Genomic DNA, 24,499 nt, shown 5'->3' with positions numbered 1-24,499 from the left:
TGAATTTTTGAATTGCCAGTCCTATCTCTGAAGCAAAATCAGGGTTGTAATTCCCATATTGCATATTTTCATCATTTTTCGGTTATTATGAAATAAATTTTTTTTCTTCTTTTTCCAAGTGAGCAGAGGGGAGATAGAGAGACAGACTCCTGCAGGAGCCCCAACCTGGATCTACCCAGCAACCCCCTTTTGGGGTCAGTGCTCTGCCCATTTAAGGCCATGCTCGTAACCGAGCTATTTTTAGTGCCAGAGGCAGAAGCTCCACAGAGCCATCCTCAGGATCCAGGACCAATACACTCAAACCAATCAAGTTGTGGTTGTAGGAGGGAAAGAGAGAGAGAGAGAGAGAGAGAGAGAGAGAAAATGGGGAGGGGCAGAGAAGTAGATGGTCGTTTCTCCTGTGTGCCCTGACCGGGAATTGACCCTGGATCTTCCACGTGCTGGGCCAACGCTCTACCACTGAGCCAACTGGCCAGGGCCTATTATAATATAAATTTTAACCATACATATTTATGATATGGGGTTGTTTTTTTTGTTTTTGTAATACTTAAAGGCAGAGGACCAAAATAATGAATATTAGGTATTAATCCTACTACTGTACAAGTGAGTCCACAATATCTAGCAAGATGAATGCACACTATTTACTCTAGGCATGCATTACTTTACAGCACATTACTTATTTCCCTCTCTAACTGGAATATGAACTTTATTGTTGAAGCATCTGTTTCATTATCTATCACTATACTATAAATCATGATTTAGCTCTTTTAAATAATTTCAGTATAGGCCTTGAAACTTTTTTAACATAAATTCTATATATTAAATTGTCTGTAAAAATTGAAGTCATACTTGCCTTTGCTGTGTTTTCTCACCCATAGTGCTTCCAGCATTGAGAAAATATTATTGACATCCCTTGTCCTTAATAACCAGAAAGCCATATAGTATTCCAATCTATTTGATAATAATATTTACTAGTGTTTATAGAGCACTTAATAATTAATATATATTGGTATATACTATAGCAGTATGCCACTTTCAAATTGTGACATATTAATCAAGAAAATTTTATAATTTATGTTGCTGCCTTTGTTATAGGCAAGGTAATGTCTTGTTTCAGATTACATTTGTGCACATAAATTCATGTTGGGTCAGGAACAAGGTAGGAATGACCCCTTCTACAATGTTTTCAACATTGTAACAGAAGTCCTAGCTAACATAATAAGAAAAGAAAAAGAAATAAACGGTATTTAGATTGGAAAGGAGGAAATCAAGCTGTCTTTGCTGACATGATTGTCTCTGTAGATAATCCGAAAGAATGGAAACAAACACACACAGAAAACTTCTAAAACTTATAAGTGATTTAAGTTAAGTTTCAAAATATAATGTTAATATACAAAAGTCAATTGCTTTCCTAAATACCAGCAACAAAAAATTGAAATTTAAGAAAAATCATAATTTCTATTAACACTAGACAGTGAAATACTTGGGTATAAATCTAACAACATATATGCAAAATTTTTTGATAAATCAAAATTGATTTTAAAATATCAAAGAAGATATAAAATAAATGGAGAGATTTTCAACGTTCATAGATGAGAAGGCTCAATATTATTGGATCTTAAGTTCTTCCCAACTTGATCAACATATTCAACATAATCCCAGTAAAAATCTTAGCAAGTTACTTAACAGATATTGACATAAAGTTTATATGAAGAATTAGAAGAGCCAGAATAACCAACACAGCATTGAAAAGAACAAAGTTGAAAGACTGCTGCTACCCAACTTACAAACTTACTATACAGTTACCATAATCAAGATGGTGTGGGATTGTTGAATGAATAGACAAATCAGTGAAACGGTATAGAGAGCACAGAAGTAGACCCACATAAACATAGTTAACTTACCTTTGACCAAGAGACCAAGGCAGTTCAATGGAGAAAGGATTATCTTTTCAACAAAGGATGGTGAAACAACAGGACATTCACATGTAAAAAAAAAAAAAAATAGTCGACACCAACATGCAACAAAAAAAACCCCAAAAGATATAATAAATCTAAATGTAAAAACAAAACCATAAAACTTCTTTAAAAAGATAACATAAGAGAAATACTTGGTGACTTTGAGTTTAGCAATGACTTTTAAGATAACAACAGAAAAAGCACAACCCATAAGAGAAATAATTGATAAGATGAACTTCATTAATATTGAAAACTTCTTTTCTGTGAAAGACCACTGTTAAGAAAATGAAACAATAAGCCACAGGCTCAGAGAAAATATTTGCAAAAGACATCTTAATTACTTAAAATATACAAATAGCTCTTAATATTCAACAGTTAGAAAATAAGCAACACAATTTAAAATATGGACAAAATTTCTTAACAGAAACCTCACCAAAGAAGGAATACAAATGGGAAATCAGCATATGAAAAGATGTTCCACATTATATATGACCTAGGAAATGCAATTAAAACAACAGTGAAATACCACTGCATACGTATTAGAATGCCTAACATCTAAAACTCTGACAACAACAAATGCTGGCAAGTGAAACAAGCCAGTCTGAAAAGGATACATACTGTATGATTCCAACTCTGTGACATTTTGGAGAAAGTATAACTATGGAAACAGTGACAAGATCAGTGGTGGCCAGAGATTAGGGAAAGGGAGGGATGACTAGGTGGAACACTACAGATTTTTAGGGCAGTGAACTTATTCTGTATGGGACTTTAAGGGTGGATATGTAACATGAATTTTTCAAAGTCCATATAGCTGTACAACACAAAGAGTGAACACTAATGTAAATTTTGAACTTTAGTTGTGTCAGTGTTGGTTTATCCATGTGAATACACTAATGCAAAGTGTTTTGTTTTGTTTTTTATAAATTTTTATTAATGTTAATGGGGTGACGTCAATAAATCAGGGTACATATATTCAAAGAAAACATGTCCAGATTATCTTGTCATTCACTTATGTTGCATACTCATCACCCAAAGTCAGATTGTCTTCCGTCACCTTTTATCTAGTTTTCTTTGTGCCCCTCCCCCTCCCCCTCCCCCTCTCCTCCTTCCCTCCCGCGCCCCCCCTCCCCCCACCCCTGATAACCACCACACTCTTGTCCATGTCTCTTAGTCTCGTTTTTATGTCCCACCAATGTATGGAATCATGTAGTTCTTGGTTTTTTCTGATTTACTAATTTCACTCCGTATAATGTTATCAAAATCCCACCATTTTGTTGTAAATGATCCGATGTCATCATTTCTTATGGCTGACTAGTATTCCATAGTGTATATGTGCCACATCTTCTTTATCTAGTCTTCTGTTGAAGGGCTTTTTGGTTGTTTCCATGTTTTGGCCACTGTGAACAATGCTGCAATGAACATGGGGCTACATGTGTTTTTACGTATCAATGTTTCTGAGTTTTGGGGGTATATACCCAGTAGAGGGATTGCTGGGTCATAAGGTAGTTCTATTTTCAGTTTTTTGAGGAACCACCATACTTTCTTCCATAATGGTTGCACTACTTTACAGTCCCACCAACAGTGTATGAGGGTTCCTTTTTCTCCACAGCCTCTCCAGCATTTGCTATTACCTGTCTTATTGATAATAGCTAATCTAACAGGTGTGAGGTGTTATCGCATTGTAGTTTTGATTTGCATTTCTCTAATAACTAATGAAGATGAGCATCTCTTCATATATCTGTTGGCCATTTGTATTTCTTCCTGGGAGAAGTGTCTATTCATATCCTCTTCCCATTTTTTATTGGATTGTTTGTTTGTTTGTTGTTGAGTTTTATAAGTTCTTTGTAAATTTTGGATATTAGGCCCTTATCTGAGCTGTTGTTTGAAAATATCATTTCCCATTTAGTTGGCTGTTTATTTTGTTGTCAGTTTCTCTTGCTGAGCAAAAACTTTTTAGTCTGATGTAGTCCCATTCATTTATCTTTGCCTTCACTTGCAAGATGTTAATAACAGGAAAAATAGTGTGTTGGAGAAGGAAGAGAGAGGGCACATTGGAACTCTCATTATGTTCTACTTATTTTTTTCTGGCCCTAAAAAATTGCTCTAAAAATAAAGTTTATTAATATTGTTTAGAAAAGGTTTGTATTTGAAAAGAAGCTACAATTTTATTCTTGCAATTAATTAATATGTGCACATTCACACAAACAAAACTAATAATGTCATTTAACAGAATTACTTTACTTTCCTTAACCAGCCAGAATTCATACTTATATGCTAGAGAAATCCAGACTTGTTTCACAACCTCCTGGCCAGAGCAATTTTCTCATTTTCTACTTGTTGATGGATGGGTTATCTGCTGAGGAAAAACATGGACTTCACCTTAATAATTTATGCACACACCGGTAAGTGACTGTATTTTCTATCTAGTAATTCTGCCTTCAACCTTTGTTTGCATTTTAGCAATCTTAAATTTTCCTTTTATTTTTTATAGAATAATTGTGATTAAAAAAGATTAATTGGATACCGTTAAGTTAGAACCATCTGTATAACACAGTATAATCATTTATTGTATGTTTAGGTGAAGATTTGGGTATGTGTATTACTAACTTAGGTTTCTACTGTTCTAGTTTTCAGATATGAATAGAAAAATGTGTGCATATATAACTTTTATATTCCTTTTGGGCATTTTGCATATAATATTAGTTATGCATTCCTAATCTTTGGTAGTCTTTTGAAATAATAGAAAATATTTTGGCGAATTATTATTCATTAATAACAGATGAGGTTCCATGTGGCTTAGGATGAACAATATATATATAAACTCTGAGGCCAATTTTCTGCACTGGAGGCAGAAAGCATTTGTTAAATTGGGGATGCCTTACTCATAGTATGATGATGGTGGGGAGAGGGGCATAAAGATATGGAGCTGAGGAATGTCTTTGCAATGTATGCATTTCCACCACTGCATGATCCAGTATGTCTCCCTGGAAAGATTGGTACAGATTTGAGTCAGGAGGAGAATGAAACAACCAGAACAGTGAACCATTCAGACATCACTGAGAGAAGGGAGAAAAAGGGAGCTGGATGTGCTGATCCAAACTCCCTAGTGAATTGGCTTAGGGCACGGAAGAACTAGACTCCAAAAGAAAGAAGTATTCATTTCAGATGTCTGTTAACACCTGATTTATAATTTATTGGATGTTTGTTTTGAAGATCGAGAAGAATAGTGTGTGTTTTCATATTTTTTTTGTTACATGAGAGGAGGGGAAATAGATAGACAGACTCCTCCATGCACCCCAACCAGGATCCACCCAGAACCTGTCTTGGGTCAATGCTCAAGTACCGAGCTATTTATAGCACCTTGGGTTGATAAGCTCACACCATCCGAGCTATCCTCAGTGCCCTGGGCAATGCTCAAACCAATCAAGCCACTGGCTGCAGGAGGGGAAAAGAGAGAGAAGGGAGAGAAAAGCAAATGGTCACTTCTGTGTGCACTGACCGTGAATTGAACCTGGGACGTTAGTATGCTGAGCTGGTGCTCTATTCACTAAGCCACCAGCCAGGGCTTGTGTTTTCATAATTTTATGAGAAGTTTTGTGAGAAAACTGAAAGATTGCTTGGGAAGGAGGAGCAGGACCTGAGGACCAGTCGTGTAGGTTTTGAGCTTTGAAGGTGAAGTTGACTAGACAGGAGAATGGAGATGGCAAGTGGCAGCTGGCACGAGAGGGGTTTTCAAGGCGATGGGGTTTCAGTGCGGCTGAACTGCTGAAGCTGTATGGAAAAGCTACAGGACAGCATCTGTCATGGCGGTTGCTGTGAGATTGAATGATGGCAGGACATAAACCCAGGGAAAGGGGACGGATTAGCTGTATCCTAATTTACCATGATGTTATTAATCACACTCATTTAATGTCTTTGAAAATGTTACATCCACAGTGTACATACACTTTGTCATTTTGAATAGAAAAAAAAGTAGTCCCAAAGCTCACAGCTTCTCAAAATTGTGTTTTATTTAAAGCAGAAAAACTCTTTTGGGGTATACTGTCTCTCCAAACAACAGAAATTCAGGAGAAATGGAAAATGCTGATAGTGAAACATAATATCCCAGAGTTTAGTGACAAAAAAAAAAAAAAATTGAGATTCTAAGCTCCATTAGAAATATCTATATCCGGCCTGACCAGGTGGTGGCGCAGTGGATAGAGCATTGGACTGGGATGCAGAGGACCCGGGTTCAAGACCCCCAGGTCGCCAGCTTGAGTGTGGTCTCATCTGGTTTGAGCAAAGCTCACCAGCTTGGACCCAAGGTCGCTGGCTTGAGCAAGGGGTTACTCTGTCTGCTGTAGTCCCCCGAGTCAAGGCACATATGAGAAAACAATCAATGGACAACTAAGGAACGACAACGAAAAACTGATATTTCCCATCTCTCTCCCTTACTGTCTGTTTATCCCTATTCTGTCCCTCTCTCTGACTCTCTCTGTCTCTGACATAATAATAATAATAATAATAATAATAATAATAATAATATCTATATCCAATTCCCTCATTTCATAAAAAGGGAAATTGAACGCAGACCCCAAAGAAGCTTGTACTGAAATGAATATATTGTACAACTGTAGTACTGGAAAAACCCATTGTCTGGAATCACTTTTTATGTTTCTACACTGTTTCTAATGGGACATGTTCCTGAGAGGAAAAGCATCAGATTGGGAACCATGGGGAAGTTGTGAGGAAGAAAAGTCTTGGATTACTGTGTTTCTAATCTTTCTTACAAGCAACAAGTCACAGATCATAGCAGATCACTGGTTTAGAGGGTGTGGATGTGTGTGTGTGTGTGTGTGTGTGTGTGTGTGTGTGTGTGTGTGTGTGTGTATGAATGCATGCATGGGTGTGCGCTTGGCAGTGTGGGCATACAGCACTGAAGGAAAAAAAGGAGGTAATCTAATCTGCCATTCAAAGAAACAATTTAACTTCTTGGTCTGTGGTTTGGCGGGGTCTTTTGAAGTGCGTGAATGTGTGGGAGAAAACAAGCACTTCTTTATTGAGTTCCAGTTCCAACATCCATTTCTCTTTGCAAAAGAGAGTTTGGAATCACTTTGGCTATTTAGAAAGTCAAACAGTCAGGGGTTGCTTTGTGAAAAGCTCCAACAGGAAAGAACTCAGCAAAATAATGAATAATTCAATTCCCCTGAACAAAGAAGTTATTTTATTAAAATGTATTATAAATGTCTAATGGGCACAAAACAATATTCCTCAATAAAAATATACACCACCCTCCAGATTCTTAAAAGTATCAGTTGGAACATTTGCACAATGAGAATTCCACAGACGGGATATTCTTCCACACTAAAGCAAGCTGTTTTGCAAATTATAATACATTATACATCGCAGTATTTTTATGATTTGTGTTATGTGGATCTTCTCACAGTTACAGTATTGCTAGATCTTCTCACAGTCAGTACTACTAAAGTTTGAGGAGTTTGAGTTGAGGGTCAATCTTTTGTTTAGTAATTATATAATAGGAAGTACAATAATTTTGACAATTGTCTTGTATACATCAGTAGTATAAATCTGAAATTGCTAGCTTTCTAAACTTTTACAGATTGATGCCCTTCTGAGTCTTCTCTTTAAAATTGATACATACAGGTAAAGGATATCATAATATATGCACACATACTATGCCTAATTACCTACATAGTGTACATATACAAACACTATTATTAAAAGTACTATTATCATATTTATTTATCTGATTTTCTTTAAAAAGATGTTGACACATATATTAAGTAGAACCCACCAGCTCTTACATTACCATCTGAATATCTCTTTGCTTATTCAGAACTTGAGGGCAGCTTGTCATGAAATTGTGCTAATAATGTTGAGTCTTAAACACAACTAACACTGAAAACTTGCTTTCTTCAAATGCATGCTTTCTGTTTTTTATCAAAAGCAACTCATTGTCTACATGAAACATTTAATGATGACAGCAAACTGAAGATAGTTAACATTTATCACATGTTCTTAAGTGATCAGAACTCTAGAGAGAAAGAAAACATTGTTGTAAAATGCTTTATAATTAAAGCTGGAATAGTGTTTTGCAACTTTGATTCAGTTTTTGGAATTAAAATTTTTCTATATAAGACATGAAAATTTATGGAGGTTTACTTCAGCACTATTATATCTAAAAATACTATTCTATTTGTAAAATTGGGATAATATCAAGAACAAGCAGAAAGCACTCTTGCTCAACTCTAGAATATAAATGGTACAGGGACAGACATCAGCTCATACAGCTTAACTGCATAAAAACAATGTTTATAACACTTTACTTAGAACTCTCCTATCCAGATTGTTAAAATAAGAGGAAGGAAAATCTCTAGGTCTGTAACCTTTTTGAGAAGTGGCAATAAGATTGCATTTGTTAAGAATTTTCACTAGATGGTGCACTCACCACAGCCAGACAAGAGCAAAGGGGGAGAAAAAGCTCATCTCTAAAGATTTCTGTTTTATTTATGTTTCTTCCTATGATTTACTTTTACTTTCCATGGCTGTTTGTTTTTCGATTTCTATTTCAATTTTTTGTCTGAAATACTAACATTACATCTAGGGAATAAATGTAGTTTATGTTTGTGGGAATTGAGCTTTGATGAAAGTTAGAAATAGTAATTAATTGCTTATCTTCAACCTCCTTTAAACAGTTTTTATGGGTTTAGTCCCAGAACAATTGGGCTCCAGAATCCAAAGAAGTTATTCCTAATCTCCCTTCATATTGAGTAATGATGGAAATGATTGTGGTGCAGCCTAACATTTCCAGCAAAGGTCAGATTTTGAATTATAAACTGAAAGCTAGCAACTGTTTGACTCAGAGCGTGTGACCTGTTTCTAACCTTGTGTGTTAGTGAAAGGAAACTCTGACTCACTAAGTATTTGAACATGTGATTGCTGCCTGGGAGTACACCTGTCACAGTATGCTGCAGTAATGAACTCTCAGTGAAAGTTCATTCTTTGCTAAGGGTTTATTATTCACATTGAACTTAACCTTAGGAAGTTTCACATAAATTTTCTTCAAGGTGGGGGTAAACTTAAATATTATTTAAGGATGGTTTTTTCATGATTTTGTAATATAATAAGATATTTAATTTTTCACACAGTTTAGGCAAGTAAAGCTTGAAGTGCTTCCAAGACAAAGGGTCAATATAGGAGATAGTATAATTATGTCTAACAGACTCTTATTAATTATCTAAATGATAATCACAATTGTAATACACACAACATATGGAGCACTAGTATAAGCCAGACCTTGTCTTAGGGCGTATCTCCCTTGTCTGGTTGAATCCTCACCTGCATCTAAGCAGAAGGTGCAAAACTGCACCTGCATCAGACAGACTAGGACATGAAGACAAGGAGGTCAACTAGGAGCCAGGTGTGAATCCACAACCTGCTTTCTCTTAACCTTAACCCTGTATTATCTGTGTAGCAGTGGGGCAGGGAAAACAGCAACCACTGCCTGTGCATCCTTGCCTCAAGGTAATTTTTAAAGAAAATGTATCAAAGCCCTGATGGCTAGCTCAGCAGTAGAATGTCAGCCCAGCGTTTGGAAGTCCTGGGTTTGATTCCCGGTCAGGGTACACAGGAGAAGTGCCCATCTGCTTCTCCATCCTTTCCCCTCTTCTTTCTCACTGTCTCTCTCTTCCCTTCTCACAGCCAAGGTTCCATTGGAGCAAAGTTGGCCTGGGCATTGAGGATGGCTCCACAGCCTCCGCCTCAGGAGCTAGAATGGCTCCAGTTGCAACAGAGCAACACCCAAGATGAACAGAGCATCACCCCCTAATGGGCATGTTGGGTGGATCCTGGTTGGGCATATGCAGGAGTCTATCTGTCTGCCTCCTTGCTTTTCAATTCAGAAAAATGCTAAAAAATAAAAAGAAAAAGAAAAGAAAATGGGTGGGAAAGTACAAAGTCAACATCTGTGCTTAATGAAATTTAAAATTGGTTAAGCAAGACTACAGGTATCCTAGAGTTGTGATCTCTACCATAAAAGTCAATTTCAGATCATTTCTTTATTTAGTTGCATAATACAAGTATTGAGACTACAAGACAGTGGTGGGATTCAGCTGGTTCACACCGGTTCAGCAGAACCAGTACCTAATTTTTTGTTGAGTTTGGCGAAATGGCTGTTAAAATGGCACTTGTAATCAGGGCTCTCTCTAAGGTGGGTGCCTGGGCAGCTTCCCAATGTGGAAATCTCAAATTTATATTTGTTACTGTTTTTTAACATTCATCTATGCAACAGCATATTCTAAGCACTTGTAGTAATGTTCATTTCGTCCATAGGTAAAAAAAAATTCTAAGTGAGGATGCCAATCAAGAAACAATATAGAAATATCTTTAACAGCTTTTTTTTTGTTTGTTTTTTGTCAGGTATTATTTAATATTTTTTCATTAATATTTTAAAACTCTCCTTATAACATAATCTAGTTTTGTGTACCTCTTTTATTGTTCTTATTTAAGTATTAAATGCATGATATTATAAACTACCGTTTGGTATATCTTTTTTTTTATACTTAAAACGTTCATTAGGGCAGAGAACCAGTTGTTAAATAATTTGAATCCCACCACTGCTAAAGATCTTGCATTTCTCTGAAGGTTATAATGCTGAGAATATAGAAATGGTTGGACCATCTCTGTCAATGGGCAAGTAAATTTCACTTGTGGAAAGCCAGCAGGAGTCAGAGTTAGTGGCTTTCTTACTTCCTCTCATTCTTGAATTATATATACTCAGAAGAGGAGGGAGAGGAGCAAAACAACAACAACTACAAAAAACCACACATGAATATCAGCCACCATGCTCTGCCTCTTCAGTTGGTTTTCAAAACTCTAGAGTTATTGGTATCCTAAATTGTATTTATAATAAATCTAAGCGTGAATATGAAGCTTACTCAATTATTTTGTAAATCAAAGACCCAGACTCCAAACTCAGGTTTGCACGGCTTCAGATTTTCTGTTCATCAGAACTCGGTGATTGCTAGTGTCAGATACCCCCCTAACACACTTAAGAAGAAGGAGGAGGGTTGACACAGTCAAAGAACTGGAGAAGACAGGAGTGGCGCTTGCCAGGAGAGACCTCAAGAACGGCCTCCATCAGTCTCTGCTTCTCTTTGTCTCTCTCTCCCCCCCATCCCTCTCTCTCTCTCTCTCTCCCCCCCATCCTTCTCTCTCTCTCTCTCTCTCTCTCTCTCTCTCTCCCCCACCCCTCTCTCCCTCTCTCTCTCTCATACACACACACACACACACACACACACACACACACACATACATACACACACACACCTCTGTTTTACTTTGTGGGTATGTTCTCATGTGGAGAGTAACTTGACACACACATCATCTTCCACATTTTAGGAACCTTGGAGAGGAAGCAAAGCTAAGAGGCCATCATAGCAACCCAGCTCAGGCCTGGGGCCCAGCCCTGCTGCCTGGCTCAAGGAGAGAGGGTGAGGAGATACTTGACCCATGGGGGGACCGCAGGAGCTGTTTAATCGAAGAAAAGGACTGCAGAGCTGGGCACAAATGAACAGTGAGCCAAATGAAGCCTCTTCCCCCCAATTTATTAGGCTTCTAGCAAGAGGCTGATCATCGGCCGCCTGGAGGGAGTCAGCCCTGGGGTAGAAAACAACTGTCAGGGAAACTGGGCTGACATTTAATGAGTGCCGGGGACTAAGCTTAATAACTACTTGGATTATCTCATTGAGTTAGTGTCTGAGATAGATACTAAGACCGCCCCACTTTATGGATGAGGACACTGACACCTAGAATGTAGTAACTGGCCCAAGGCCATGCAGAAATGGGGGCACAGTGATGTCAAACCTGGTGTCTGTCTCCAGAACCCAAGTGCTGAGAGTAGTTTGTCCACTCAGGAGGAGGGATGGGCCAGCCTTGTCCCTTAGAAATGTACACTCTGTCCTGACATAAAAGCTTTATGGTCTTGTCTGCATAATCACAATTTGGGAAAAACAGCATACCGAAACCATTTCACTCTTTTTAAAGTTTTCTTTCCGGTCCTTGAAATTCCAATTCGATTGTGTCCATTTTCCCAGCCACTGATTCAAGAGAAGACACTGACCCCCAAACATTCTCACCTCTTTGTTCTCCCAATGCAGCCCCAAGTGCTGAACATTGTGTTATCACCTCCCTTCCCTGCCCCGCCTTGTCTCCTCCCATCCTCACTGCATGCATCTGAGTGCTGCTCTCCCACCCTCCCCATTGCACTCGGGCTGGATGAGCATTTGGTAGATACCGACTTAACTACAAAACCCCTAGCTCGGAAATCTTTAATAAACATTGCTTTTCTGTCACGTCAAATAAAGTCTCCTTGATGATGGAGGCAACAAAGCAGAGAAGGCCTGAAGGAATTTCGAGGAGAGGATTGTTAGCATGTTCTTTGAAATTCTCTCTGTTGTTGTCTCAGCATTTAGGAGTGGAGTCGAAGAAACACTCTGTTTTCTGCGAAGTGAAGAAAATAAACTCACTTGAAACTAGATGGTCAAGCAGCGTGTTTGTCTTCCGATTAAGAAAATAGAAAGTTTCTCCTGTGTCGAGAGAGGGAAATGCTCCGAGTCTTGCCTTCTTAGCCAATGAATTAGCCATAATAACACTTTTAATGTCTTTAGGGTTATTATGAATAGATCTTTATGAATTAAAAACCTTTTTCTATAGCTCTTCAATTGGTTATTTGTAGTTCCCAAATTCAAAATGTTCTGAAAATCAAGCATGTATTTATAACTCCTATAGTGATAAAAAAAGTAATATAACCTGAACTTATTTGAAGCAAAATACAAACTTGAATTGATATGGCTGTTTTTAAAATCTTTATATATTGCACTTATTGAGAATTTCATGTGATTTTTCCGAGAATTAAAATGTTTGATTAGGGAAAACTGCCCAGCCCCACTGGGGATAAAAACACTATGGTAACTTTCAAGACCCTCCAAAATCCGGAATAACAGAACATATTTGTCCCCAAAAGTCTAGGTTGAGGACTGTGGCTTATATAATCTAGTTTGTGTGGCAAATTACTGAAAATATGGTAGTAATTGTGTTTCTCATCCATGAAAACACGTCCACCCCAGGACCACAAGGCGCATGCGCGGTGAAAATTATCTCCACCTGGCTTCCGTGTCTCAGCAGGACCATCCACTCCTCCTCACTCTCTCCCCTCTCTCCTTCTTCATCTCGCTTGGTCTCTCTCTGTATCTATTGTCTCTCTGTCTCTCTCCCTTTGAAATAGTTTCTTCCTTACAAATAAAAATTATTTTATTGTATTGTATCAAGACACTAGACAGGCATGGGTTTAGAGAGCAGTCTGGTCCCCTTGCCAATGGTGATGTCATTTGTCAGTGGAGGGGTGGCTCTGGAAGACTAATGAAACTTACTGGGAAAGGCTGCTGTTCCGTCCAGTGTTTGGTGACACCAGTGCCATTTTAGAGGGACTTAATCACAGTACTATGTGTGTTTGAGAATTTTCTTCTGTGGCCATAGCAAACAATATTCTACTCTCAGATGTGACTCTCTACCAGTCATGGCCTCACTTGTGTGTTCAGCCAAGGCCATTGGTGACATTTCCTTTTCTTTCCCAGCCCCACTGGCCAGCCTCTTCCTTCCTTAGCACCTGTGAGCACCACACTGGTGTGTTCACCAAGCTTTCCTCAGGGTAGAGAGAGGGGCGGCCATTTCCCAGTGACAGTCTGTCATCTGTGTCATCCATGGAGCCTGGGTGAACGATCACCCATTGTCCCAGCTCACGTCTTCTCCGGTCTGACTTTGTACTCTTATTGACCCAGTGACCATTCCTCATTTTTCTTGGATATAACACAAAAATATCTCTTACCAGTGCTTTCCCCCAGTTCATGCTTCCATCAGACTGCAGCTCTGCCCGGGGGCATTGATGGACTTCTGTTGTGTATCAAACCTGGATTTTGATTCTCATGTTACTGTGATGAATTATTTATTTCAGTTATTTAATTTAGTTGGATTTTGGGGGGGGGGGTGGAAATCAGCATATCCTTCTTGATGAAGTGAGGACAACTGAGGGCAGATATGGGAAGGACAGTGGCCTGGGTACTGGGCTGCAGCTGGTGTTGATGTCCTGAGAGGTCTTGGACTAGTCTCTCATTAACCCCATAAGGCTTAGCTTCTCTGCTGTTTCTCTTAAAGCACAGGAATTGGTGTTGTTAATGAGATTCAGAGGAAAGTACAACCCAAGGCAGAACTTGAACACTTCTAGAAAACTTCCTGTTTCACATTTTCCCTAGGGCAAAAAAAAAAAAAAATCAATTCAGATACTTCAAATGCTTTGTCTTTCTGTACCAGCTAGAGTAAAAAAAGAAAAGAAAAGAAAAAGAAAGAAAACTACAGATTTTCTGAAAGTCTAGAAACCTACACTTATTTAATCATAAGACATGATGACCTCGATAAGATTTTGAAATGCACAATTAGTCACCAATCATCTGTCACTTCAAGAAGATTCTGTTAGTCAAACCAGAGATACATCATGTATTTTTCAGGGTGAGTTTTGAAACTGATATCACGATGTGGATATTTATGTAGAATCTTATGATAAAATGTCTGTGGACACAACTCTATAATTACATTTTATGCCGTGATAAGAACAAGCACTTTGAAGCTAATTCTGTTTGTTCTTGTAAATCCACAGCCGGACCTGGGCACATGTGGGCAGTACAATTAAAACTGTAATAACTGAGATTTGTTCAGCAGTGGGTTTACGAGGATAGCTGAGCTAAGCACTGTTTCCACAGCCCAGCCGGACACAAGGCAGGGCTGAGTGAATCACGCACAGTCACATGGCAAGAGCACGGGGGTCACAGCTTTGTCCAGGACTTTCTGAGACACAGCGCAGTTCTGCCTTTCAAATTCTGATTTTCTAAGTAACAGATAAAAGATTTTGTGGAAATATTTGTAAAATAACCACAAAAAGATTGCCACTCCCCCCCCCCAAAAAAAAAAAACAAAAAAAAAAAAACTAGAGTTCCTAAGGGCACAGGTTACAGTTACTAGTCCTGTGTCTTGGTACAGAGTCCCCCGCCAGGAGGGTGCTGCTGGACCACTGGGTACTGGGAGACTCGGGGAGAGGGAAGAGTTACGGGGTCTGGTAATACAGTGCAGACAGCGTGGCCACGGGGTTCCGGTCGTGCACAGTCTCTGACTGGAGGAGAATCGTTCACGAGGAAAGGGTCTGCTGCTGCTGTTGTGGGGTTCCAGGCAGAGAGAGCTGTTGATTGGGGGGATTGCTGAGGTTGATGGGGGCTCATTTCCAGAATGATGCTGCCTGGACCCGGAGGATGAAGCAGGAAAGAGAAACTTGACCTCCGGCCACTCTGAGCAGATCCGCCCTCACCTGGTCCATCGACCTCATCCCTTTAACTTCCCCAAGCATGTCAGGCTTCCCACAAATGTCCCTTCGCCCTCTGCCTTCTGCAGTCTCACTTTTCCGGGCAGGTTCAGAATTCTCAGACCTCAGGCCGAGCACTTTGTCCTCCTTCGTTTTTGGTTTGTTTGTAGGAGTCTAAGCAGGACTTCCTGTTAACCTTATCACCACCAACAAGCCGGGACTTTATACTATTTTGTATTTATTTCTCCTAAGCCAGATCTTCCCTAGCCAACCCACACTGTACAGTGTGATTTCAGAACCCAGGTCTGGGCAGTGGCACGTAAGCGGCTGTATTTCTTTTATGAGTTTCGTCTGTTCTGACACCAGCATCTCTGTTATTTTTGCTCTCTCGACTCTATGAGCTTCCTCGCAGAATCTCAGAGGAAGTGAAGAATTCTCCTGTCTTCCACCATCAGTCTATGGTCTTGGTTACTTCAAGAGGAATTAGCTCAGTAGAATCTTTGAGTGCTAGAGCTAAGTAAAGCAAATTCTTATAGGGACATATATTTAGGACCCCAAAAGCACTTGGACATCTAACAGAAATCTCTTACCTGAACATGTCCCAGTCTAAACTCCTGCTGTGCCCGCCCTGCCCACTCCTACCCAAACCAGCTGCCTGCTCAGTTGGCAAGTCCAGGCCTCCAGAGGCCCAGACCAAATTTCCCTGAAGTGTCATTGACACCTTTCTTTTCATAACCACAGTCAACTCATGAAGCTGGTTCTACTTCTCATTCTCTCCACTGCTGCCACCCCAGGGTGACTCGCCCATGTGCCTTACTAGGATAACCGCATTCATTTTCACAGGTCACCCTTGATGCACATAAAGAATCAGTTCTCAAGGCAACAGTCAATAGAACAATTCTTTGAAGTGCTCTTCTGCTGACGCTGCAGTCTTGCCCTATTTCTCCGAGTGCTGCGACCCACCAGTGGCTTCCAAGGCCCTGTGTGAGCTGGTTCTTGTCAGTGCAGACCTTCATTCTAGTCTCCCTGTGGCCTCCACCTAGCCACCGTGGCCTCCATATTGTGCCTTGAGCTCCCCACCCTGGGTTTTCTCTGCCTGGTCCTTCTTCCTAGAATGCTCTTCCTCCAGTTTCCATGTTGACTAATTTCCCTACTTCTACAGGATGGGCTAACATCTCTTCTCAGTGAGCCCCTTTGAGAACTGCCACCTGAATCCCAAGTCCCACACTCCCAAGCCCTTGCAGCATGCTCCGCCTCCTTGTTTCCATAGCACGCAGCACCTTAACACACTCTAAAATTTTGCTCTTGTATGATGTCTTCTGTGCCTTATCTGTCTCCCAGTGGGGCTGTAGGCTCCATGAGGGCATGGATGTTTGTCTGAATCATTGATGAATTGACAGTGGCTGAAATAGTTCTTGGCATAGAACAGGTTCTGACTAAATCCGTATTGACTGTGGAATTTGTAAAGTATCCATTTAACTAAAGTCATTGAGAATGTCTTCTTCTTATCCACCAAAGTGCTGCTTTTGCTTAAGATCGTTTTTTAAAAAAATGTCATAACTTTTCATGTTTGGGTTATTATTTACTCTAACCTGGGGCTTTCTGGCATGACTCCTGAAGGCTTTTGTTTTCATGCTTTGTTAGTTTTGTCTGTTCTGACACGGCGTCTCTTTTGTTAGTGAACTCTTGTAGCTATATGGAACTTCTTTACAGAATCCTGGAGGAAGAAAGGGTTTTGGTTCTCTTTCACCATCATTTTAGAGCCATAAAGTCAAAACTATCTGCTAAAATATACCCAGTAATCTCCATGTTCATACATATAAAAAAATTTCGTTCAGATAGGATGCTTGGCTTCATCAAGCTGCCCAGCTGGACTCCGTGGATAAGATGCGTGAAGTGTCATGAGAATTCATAGCCATGTAAGTTGGGTCTAAGATGCTGTAAGCGAGTGGGGTTGTCTCCTTCATTGTGTGGCTCCTTCCAGTCACACGAGTCTGAACAGAACTCCAGAAACACCGCAGAGCCCAGCCCACACATTCCTGAGTCATGGGAGAAGTCATTAATTGGACTTCCACCCCCTACTCCACAAATATCTTCCTCTTGGCAAGTGCGAACTGCTGAGGGCTCATTACTAATCAAGGGCTTCAAAGAGTCACACTCACCTACTGTGGTTTGAAGGGTCGATGATGCTTGAACTTCAATAAAAAGAAACTCTCATTATTCAAGTGAGTTGTAGTCTTACCAGAATCTCCCGGAATCAGAGTTAGTGAAATGATATTCCCGAACTTTCTTCACTTATGTAATTGTAAGTGCTGAATTTTTCCATTGAGTTAGAGCTCTGTGTTGCAGAGCGAGGTCCTTTGCTTGTCACCCAGTGCAGTCAATGGGAGTTGTGCCCGTGTGTCTGCAGGCTCTCCTCGACAACATGGCGTGGCATGCTACATTCTTCTGATGTCACACTTTCTGCTACACATGCAGGCTAGTGGGTTTTGCTCAGCACCTGAAGTCTAATGTGTTTGTCACATCCTTAGGTATTTAGTTTAACTTTTTTGTGTTAATTAATATTAGCCAGTAATTTCTGAATTTTGTTACTATAAATTTTCTTGACTATTTTATGAAGTTTAAGAAAATTCATTTTGAGCCTTTGAATGGTCTGTACTGGTCTTTCCATCAGAGGGTTTGTGTTCATTGGGTCCTGTATTCTCCAGCCATTGTGTTATTCACAATTAAACAAACAGCATTGTTTTGCCCATTGAGCTGAACATCAGCTACAAGCATCCCAGAGTTTAAACACACATTTGATGAATGATGAATGAGGTATCCTTGATCCTGAAATGGCATCACTCTTGTTAGTACCAGCTTGCCTGTGGCATCTTTTAAGACATTTGATTCACCAAGTCTTCCCTGCCTCAGTAAATGCATCTTGATTCACACCAAAACCTGAAATGTTGTTCTACTCCCCTCCCCTCTAACCTGACTACTGGCACATTCTCTTGGCTAGGCTTCCTACATATACAACAGCTCTGGCTCCCTCTCCCCATGTCCCTGCTGCAATCGCAGGCCTGGCTGCCATCATCTCCTACCTGTAATTCTTCAAGTCTTTCTTTTGGACTTTCTAACAGTGACTGGCCCCCAATAAAATCTATACCAGGGGTCCCCAAACTTTTTACACAGGGGGCCAGTTCACTGTCCCTCAGACCATTGGAGGGCCGGACTATAAAAAAAACCGATGAACAAATCCCTATGCACACTGCACATATCTTATTTTAAAGTAAAAAAACAAAACAGGAACAAATATAACATTTAAAATAAAGAACAAGTAAATTTAAATCAACAAACTGACCAGTATTTCAACGGGAACTATGCTCCTCTCACTGACCACCAATGAAAGAGGTGCCCCTTCCAGAAGTGCGGTGGGGGCCGGATAAATGGCCTCAGGGGGCCGCATGTGGCCCACGGGCCGTAGTTTGGGGACCCCTAATCTATACCCTAGTCCATAGTAATGGTGCTCTTTCTAAAGCAGAAGTCAGTTTTCATCACCATTCATCCCCCTTAAAGCCTCTAGCGTTTTCCCCTGCAGAGCAGAGCAGACTTCAATCTCTTGGCTTTGTTCATGAGATTCTGGCCAATTCTCTGTCACTGTCACTGAACTGCTGCTGCAGCCACATTGCTCTAAAGCCTGCCACTCAAGTCACCTGCTCAGAGGGCTGAGTCCCAGTCCTTCTTCTTACCACGCTAGCCTCAACTCTAGTATAACACGCTCACAGAGCTCTTGCAAAATAAAATGCACCAGAGGTCCCGACAGCATACTGAGCAGAGAAGGGAGGACTCTAGAAGACCAGCCCTCAAAGAAGCTGCAGGAAACCAATTCAAGGAGACACATGTATTTACGAATGGTTCTCTCACCAGTGCCAAAGTAGGTATTAGCTACTATATACCCAGCATGTTGGTCTTTCTGACAGTGCCAAACTGAGAAATGAGTAATGTCCTGAAGTTGCTTACAGTGTTCAAAATCTAAACAATCTTCATGTTGTTATCAATGCTGCTATGTGAGAAATATTCCAAATGTCCAACAAAAGTGCTCTGGGGGCACTTGAGGAGCTCGGTGCCCAGGCTGTGGGAGAAGTGTGAAGTAGGGGCTGTGAACAGAGAGATGGATACAGTGAGACTGTAATGGACAAAGTCACAGGGGAATGGGAAGAAAGAGAAATACTGCTGAGTCTAAAGATCCACAGGGAAAGCAGGGCACACATGGAACGAGTACTTAGAGACTACTGGCCACACAGAAGAGAAACAGAGCAATGTTTTGTAATGCAATTATTTTGGAGAGAAATAAGAACAATGCTACCCATAAATACTCACAAATAATGGGCTCTTTCTTTACCTGAAGACAGCATTTTTCACAGTGACAAATACTAATAAATTGTATCCAACTCATACTCAATATACCTTTTTCAATTGCTGGTACTAAATAATATAAGACTATAACATACTACAGATATAACTCATTTCTTTTAATTTATAGGCCCTGGGTTGGGGGTTAAGAATACCAAGATGTAAAATAATCTGTAGCTGAATTTCCAGAGTCCTAATATGAAAAGAACCCATAAATAGACCTTCAAGTGTGATATGACAAATGAAGGCCACCTGTGGACCTCAGCCAAGAAACACATCTTGGCCAGCATGATGCCCTAGTGATTGGAGGAGTTAGCATTCACCAAATAAAGAGAATGTCCCAGATGGAGACATAACCCCACCAGAGGGCTTAGAGAAAATGAGTGTGTTGATTTTCCTAAGTGAGGATGTAGTAAATAATGAATTATATTTGCACTTTAGCATTCTTCTCCCTTATGTCTTCCTCCACATAAGAGCAAGAGTGATCTTTCTAAATTAGTGATGTCCCTTGGGGAGGGTTAAACCTATTGATGCCCGCCACTTCCCAGAGATGCTAATATAAGTGGTCTAGGGCACAGCCTGGGCATTGACACTAGCCATCAGATTCCAGTGTGCTCTCATGGGAACCACTGTTTCAGGCAGGTCAGTCAGCAACTGTGCTTCTGCAGGTGCTAACCTTCGAGGTCCCTGCGAAGCCCGAATAAAAAAAATTAGCTTGTTGAAATGATTGTCGAATAAAACCTTCTGACCTGAAAATATGTTTATATATTTCCAGATTTTTGAAATTGTGCAGATTATCCTTTGAGAAAGGTAAAGTAAGGCAGGGCAAATACTCTGCTGTGAGAAAACCATAACATTATCATGGCAGGAAGGTGTTGAGCATACTATGGAAATTCAAACCAACTTCCGTTCTCATAACCACCTCACAAGGCAGGCCTTTTATACAATCTCTACCAATAAGGAAATGAATAAAATGGAGAAACCTAAGCTCTGGGATGCCCAAAGCCAAGACATCAGTCACACCCAGAGCCTGAGCTCGCACGCGCTCAGTGATGCACCATCTTGTCACCGTGTTGTTTTCTGCTAGACACATCTTCAGTGAAGCCTCCAGGAAGTGCTCAGGAAGAGCTCCGATTGAAACGTCCCTGTGAGAGTTCTAGGAGTCTAGGGTGCAGTCCTCTAGCCTGCTCAGTTCAGTTTTCAGCAGTAGCTCTTTAAAAGAGGCATCTGTGCTTGCCTTCCTGGCTTCCTCCTCTCCCCAACCCCAGAGGGGAGGAATGCCAAGGGAGAGGGATGGGAGAAGCTGGAGAGACAGAGCAAACGAGCCTGAATTCCTAAGGTCTTCAGGGAGGAAGTGAGGAGAGCACGGGACCAGGATAGGGGTGAAGGAGGCTCTGAGCATGAAGGACAGAAAGGCCCATGCATGTGCCAGGCATTTCATATATTACATATTCATCATATGTTCCATCAACAGATGCATTACTATAGTTATTAATAATGTATATCACTATATAAATATACCAGGTATATTATATATCATTTTCTACATAAATGTTGTATAAAAATACATTATTACATATAAAATCTTGTTATATATTATAATATACATAGTCCCATGTGTTTTATATCTGATTAGCAGTATGTCACTTATCTAGAAATATGGACATTTGTGTGAGTCATGTTGAGTAGATATTATATAAGACTGACTTACGCCTGACCAGGCGGTGGCGCAGTGGATAGAGCATTGGACTGGGATGCGGAGGACCCAGGTTCAAGACCCCGAGTTCACCAACTTGAGCGTGGGCTCATCTGGTTTGAGCAGAGCTCACCAGCGTGGACCCAAGGTCGCTGGCTCAAGCAAGGGGTTACTCGCTCTGCTGTAGCCCCACGGTCAAGGCACATATGAGAAAGCAATCATTGAACAACTAAGGTGTCACAACGAAAAACTAATAATTGATGCTTCTCATCTCTCTCCATTCCTGTCTGTCTGTCCCTCTCTTTGACTCTCTCTCTGTCTCTGTAAATACAAAAAACAAAACAACAACAACAAAAAGACTGACTTACAATGCATATAAACAACTATACATATGAATAATTGAATGGAAGAATGGAGAAGTTTGTTACCCAAAGGAGTGTATGTGGACAGTTGTGTACATTTAAAATTTAGGTGAGGGCCCATAGAAATATCAGTACCTTAAAATAAAAATTTATAAAAAAGAAATGGGCCAAATCTGTATTTACCTTTAACCTTGAAAATGTATTGTCTGAACTAAAATAATAAAGATATATTAGCAAATGATAATTTTTTATATCAATACCATACTTCAGACACTTATGATATACTTACTTAAATATTGAGCCATGCTTGACCAGGCGGTGGCACTGTAGATAGAGCATCGGACTGAGATGCAGAGGACCAAGGTTCAAAACTTCGAGGTCATTAGCTTGAGCATGGTCTCTTCTGGTTTGAACGTGGGCTCACCAGCTTGAACGTGAGGTCTCTGGCTTTAGCTTGGGATCATAGACATTACCGCAAGGTTGTTGGCTTGAGCAAGGAGTCACTGGCTTGGCTGGAATCCTGTGGTCAAGGCACATATGAGAAAGCAATCAATGAACAACTAAGGTGCCCAGCTTCTCATCTCTCTCCCTTTCTGTTTGCCAGTCCCTGTCTGTTCCCCTCTATATCTCGCATGCTAAAATAAAATTTTAAAAAATTATGCCATATATCTTAGGCTGTAGAGTGAAAATTTATAAATTCCAAAATTGAAAAATTGTAAAGGGTATAGTCTCTTCACAATGTAATAAAATTATAAGCTTAACATGGAAGTGAAGACAAAAATCACTAGAAAATAAAATATTTATAATTGGCAAATAATATAACTCCATAGGTAGTGATACCACATAAATAAGAATCTTTTGTATGAATCTGAAATTGACTCTAAAATAAGTAAGAGGTCAAATTAGACAAATATCTAGAGGGAACCCGAATGTTTCCATCCACAGAAGGAGACATGCCCAGGAAATTCCTAAGCATATGCTTTGAAATCTTCAAAGAACAGAGAATTATTATATTTAAACTATTGCAAAAATTGAAGCATAAAGAAAACTCTTTGTTTCTTTTTTGGAGGGCAGCACATACAGAGGAAAAACCGGGAGCCCAATAAACATATGAGAAGATGCATATACTCACAAGTAATCTGGGAAATGCAAATTGAAAAAATAATCAGATACCATTTCATAATGACATTTGCAACAATAATAAAATGGGAAAAGCTAGGCACTCTTACACACTCCTGATGAGAGTTTAAATGAGCAAAATCGATTTTGAAACCAATTTGGTAATATTTGTTAACTGGACATGTGCATAACATATCCTCATGGGTTGATTTACTGCACAGCGGACTCTTTGTAATGTCTGGGCACATTTTTGGTAGTCGCAACTTGGGGGGAAGAGGGCACTGCTGACATTTAGTGAGCAGGACCGAAGATGCTGCCAAACACCCCACTTTCTACAGGATGATCCCACAACAAAGTAATTTCTGGCCCCAAATATCAACAGTCCTGAAGTTGAGAAACTCTGGTTTAGAATTGTGCATAAATAAATACATACATGTTTTTCACTGGCATATTCTTTAAACATGCAAATGAATGGGGAAGAAACTAAATTACCCTATATAAGGATGAATAAGTTATTCTAATTGGAGTGATGGTAGAGTATTTTAAAACATTTTAAATAAATGAACCTAAACTGTATCTGTCAAGAATAGATTTTATAAAGCTAAATTTGTATTATCAGCAATTTGCTGAATTATGCATACAATATAAATAATATATACATATAATTTTAGGTACACATAATAACATTATGTACTTTGTAGGTATTTATATATCAATATAATTTAATTTTCTTTAAATATAGACTTAGAAGATAGACATAAAATTAATAATACTTATTTCTGGCCCTGGCCGGTTGGCTCAGTGGTAGAGCATTGGCCTGTCGTGTGGAAGTCCTGGATTCAATTCCCAGCCAGGGCACTCAGGAGAGGCGCCCATCTGCTTCTCCACCCCCCCCCTCCTTCCTCTCTGTCTCTCTCTTCCCCTCCCGCAGCCAAGGCTCCATTGGAGCAAAGTTTGCCCAGGCACTGAGGATGGCTCTGTGGCCTCTGCCTCAGGCGCTAGGTTGGCTCTGGATGCAACAGAGTGACGCCCCAGAAGGGCAGAGCATCGCCCCCTGGTGGGCATGCTGGGTGGATCCCGGTCGGGCGCATGCGGGAGTCTCTCTGACTGCCTCCCCGTTTCCAGCTTCAGAAAAATACATAAAATCAACAAATAAAAATCTAAAAAAAAAAAAATACTTATTTCATCTGATAAGGAAGGAAAGGAATGTGTAAATGGAGATATAATTTTAGCTGTAAAATTTATTTATAAACAATAAAGATCTGAAACAAATGTGTCACAATGTTGATCTTTTCATATTGTTGGAGAATGATACATTGACTGTATGTATGTTGTTCTTTTAAACTTGAAACGTTTCTGATTGTCAAATTTTTTTAAAAATTCAAAATTTAGCATATCTGTGCTATCAACACATCAAAAGATATACTAATAAAATAAAGAATAAACAATTATCTGACTTGTAGATATAGAGGCATAAATAAAATATTAGCAAATAGAATCTAACGGTCCATTAAAAGATACTCAATGATCAATATTAGGAAATTTAAATATTAGTATACATCAC

General features: G+C 39.7%; 1 protein-coding gene across 2 annotated transcripts in view; it reads left to right on the top strand.

Moving 5' to 3' along the window:
- The window catches only part of MYO16 (myosin XVI), a 592,224-nt gene that overhangs the window by 297,516 nt on the left and 270,209 nt on the right, over positions 1-24,499 (top strand). For both annotated transcript variants that reach the window (XM_066380569.1, XM_066380568.1), the window contains exon 16: positions 4,213-4,360. In XM_066380569.1, coding sequence (XP_066236666.1) covers positions 4,213-4,360 — 148 coding nt within the window. The remainder of the gene's footprint in view (positions 1-4,212; positions 4,361-24,499) is intronic.

Source organism: Saccopteryx leptura, chromosome 4 (assembly GCF_036850995.1).
Source record: "Saccopteryx leptura isolate mSacLep1 chromosome 4, mSacLep1_pri_phased_curated, whole genome shotgun sequence".
NCBI classification, from domain to species: Eukaryota; Metazoa; Chordata; class Mammalia; order Chiroptera; family Emballonuridae; genus Saccopteryx; species Saccopteryx leptura.
The sequence above is the reverse complement of the archived record's forward strand: the minus strand, read 5'-3'. Positions and strand labels throughout refer to the sequence as shown.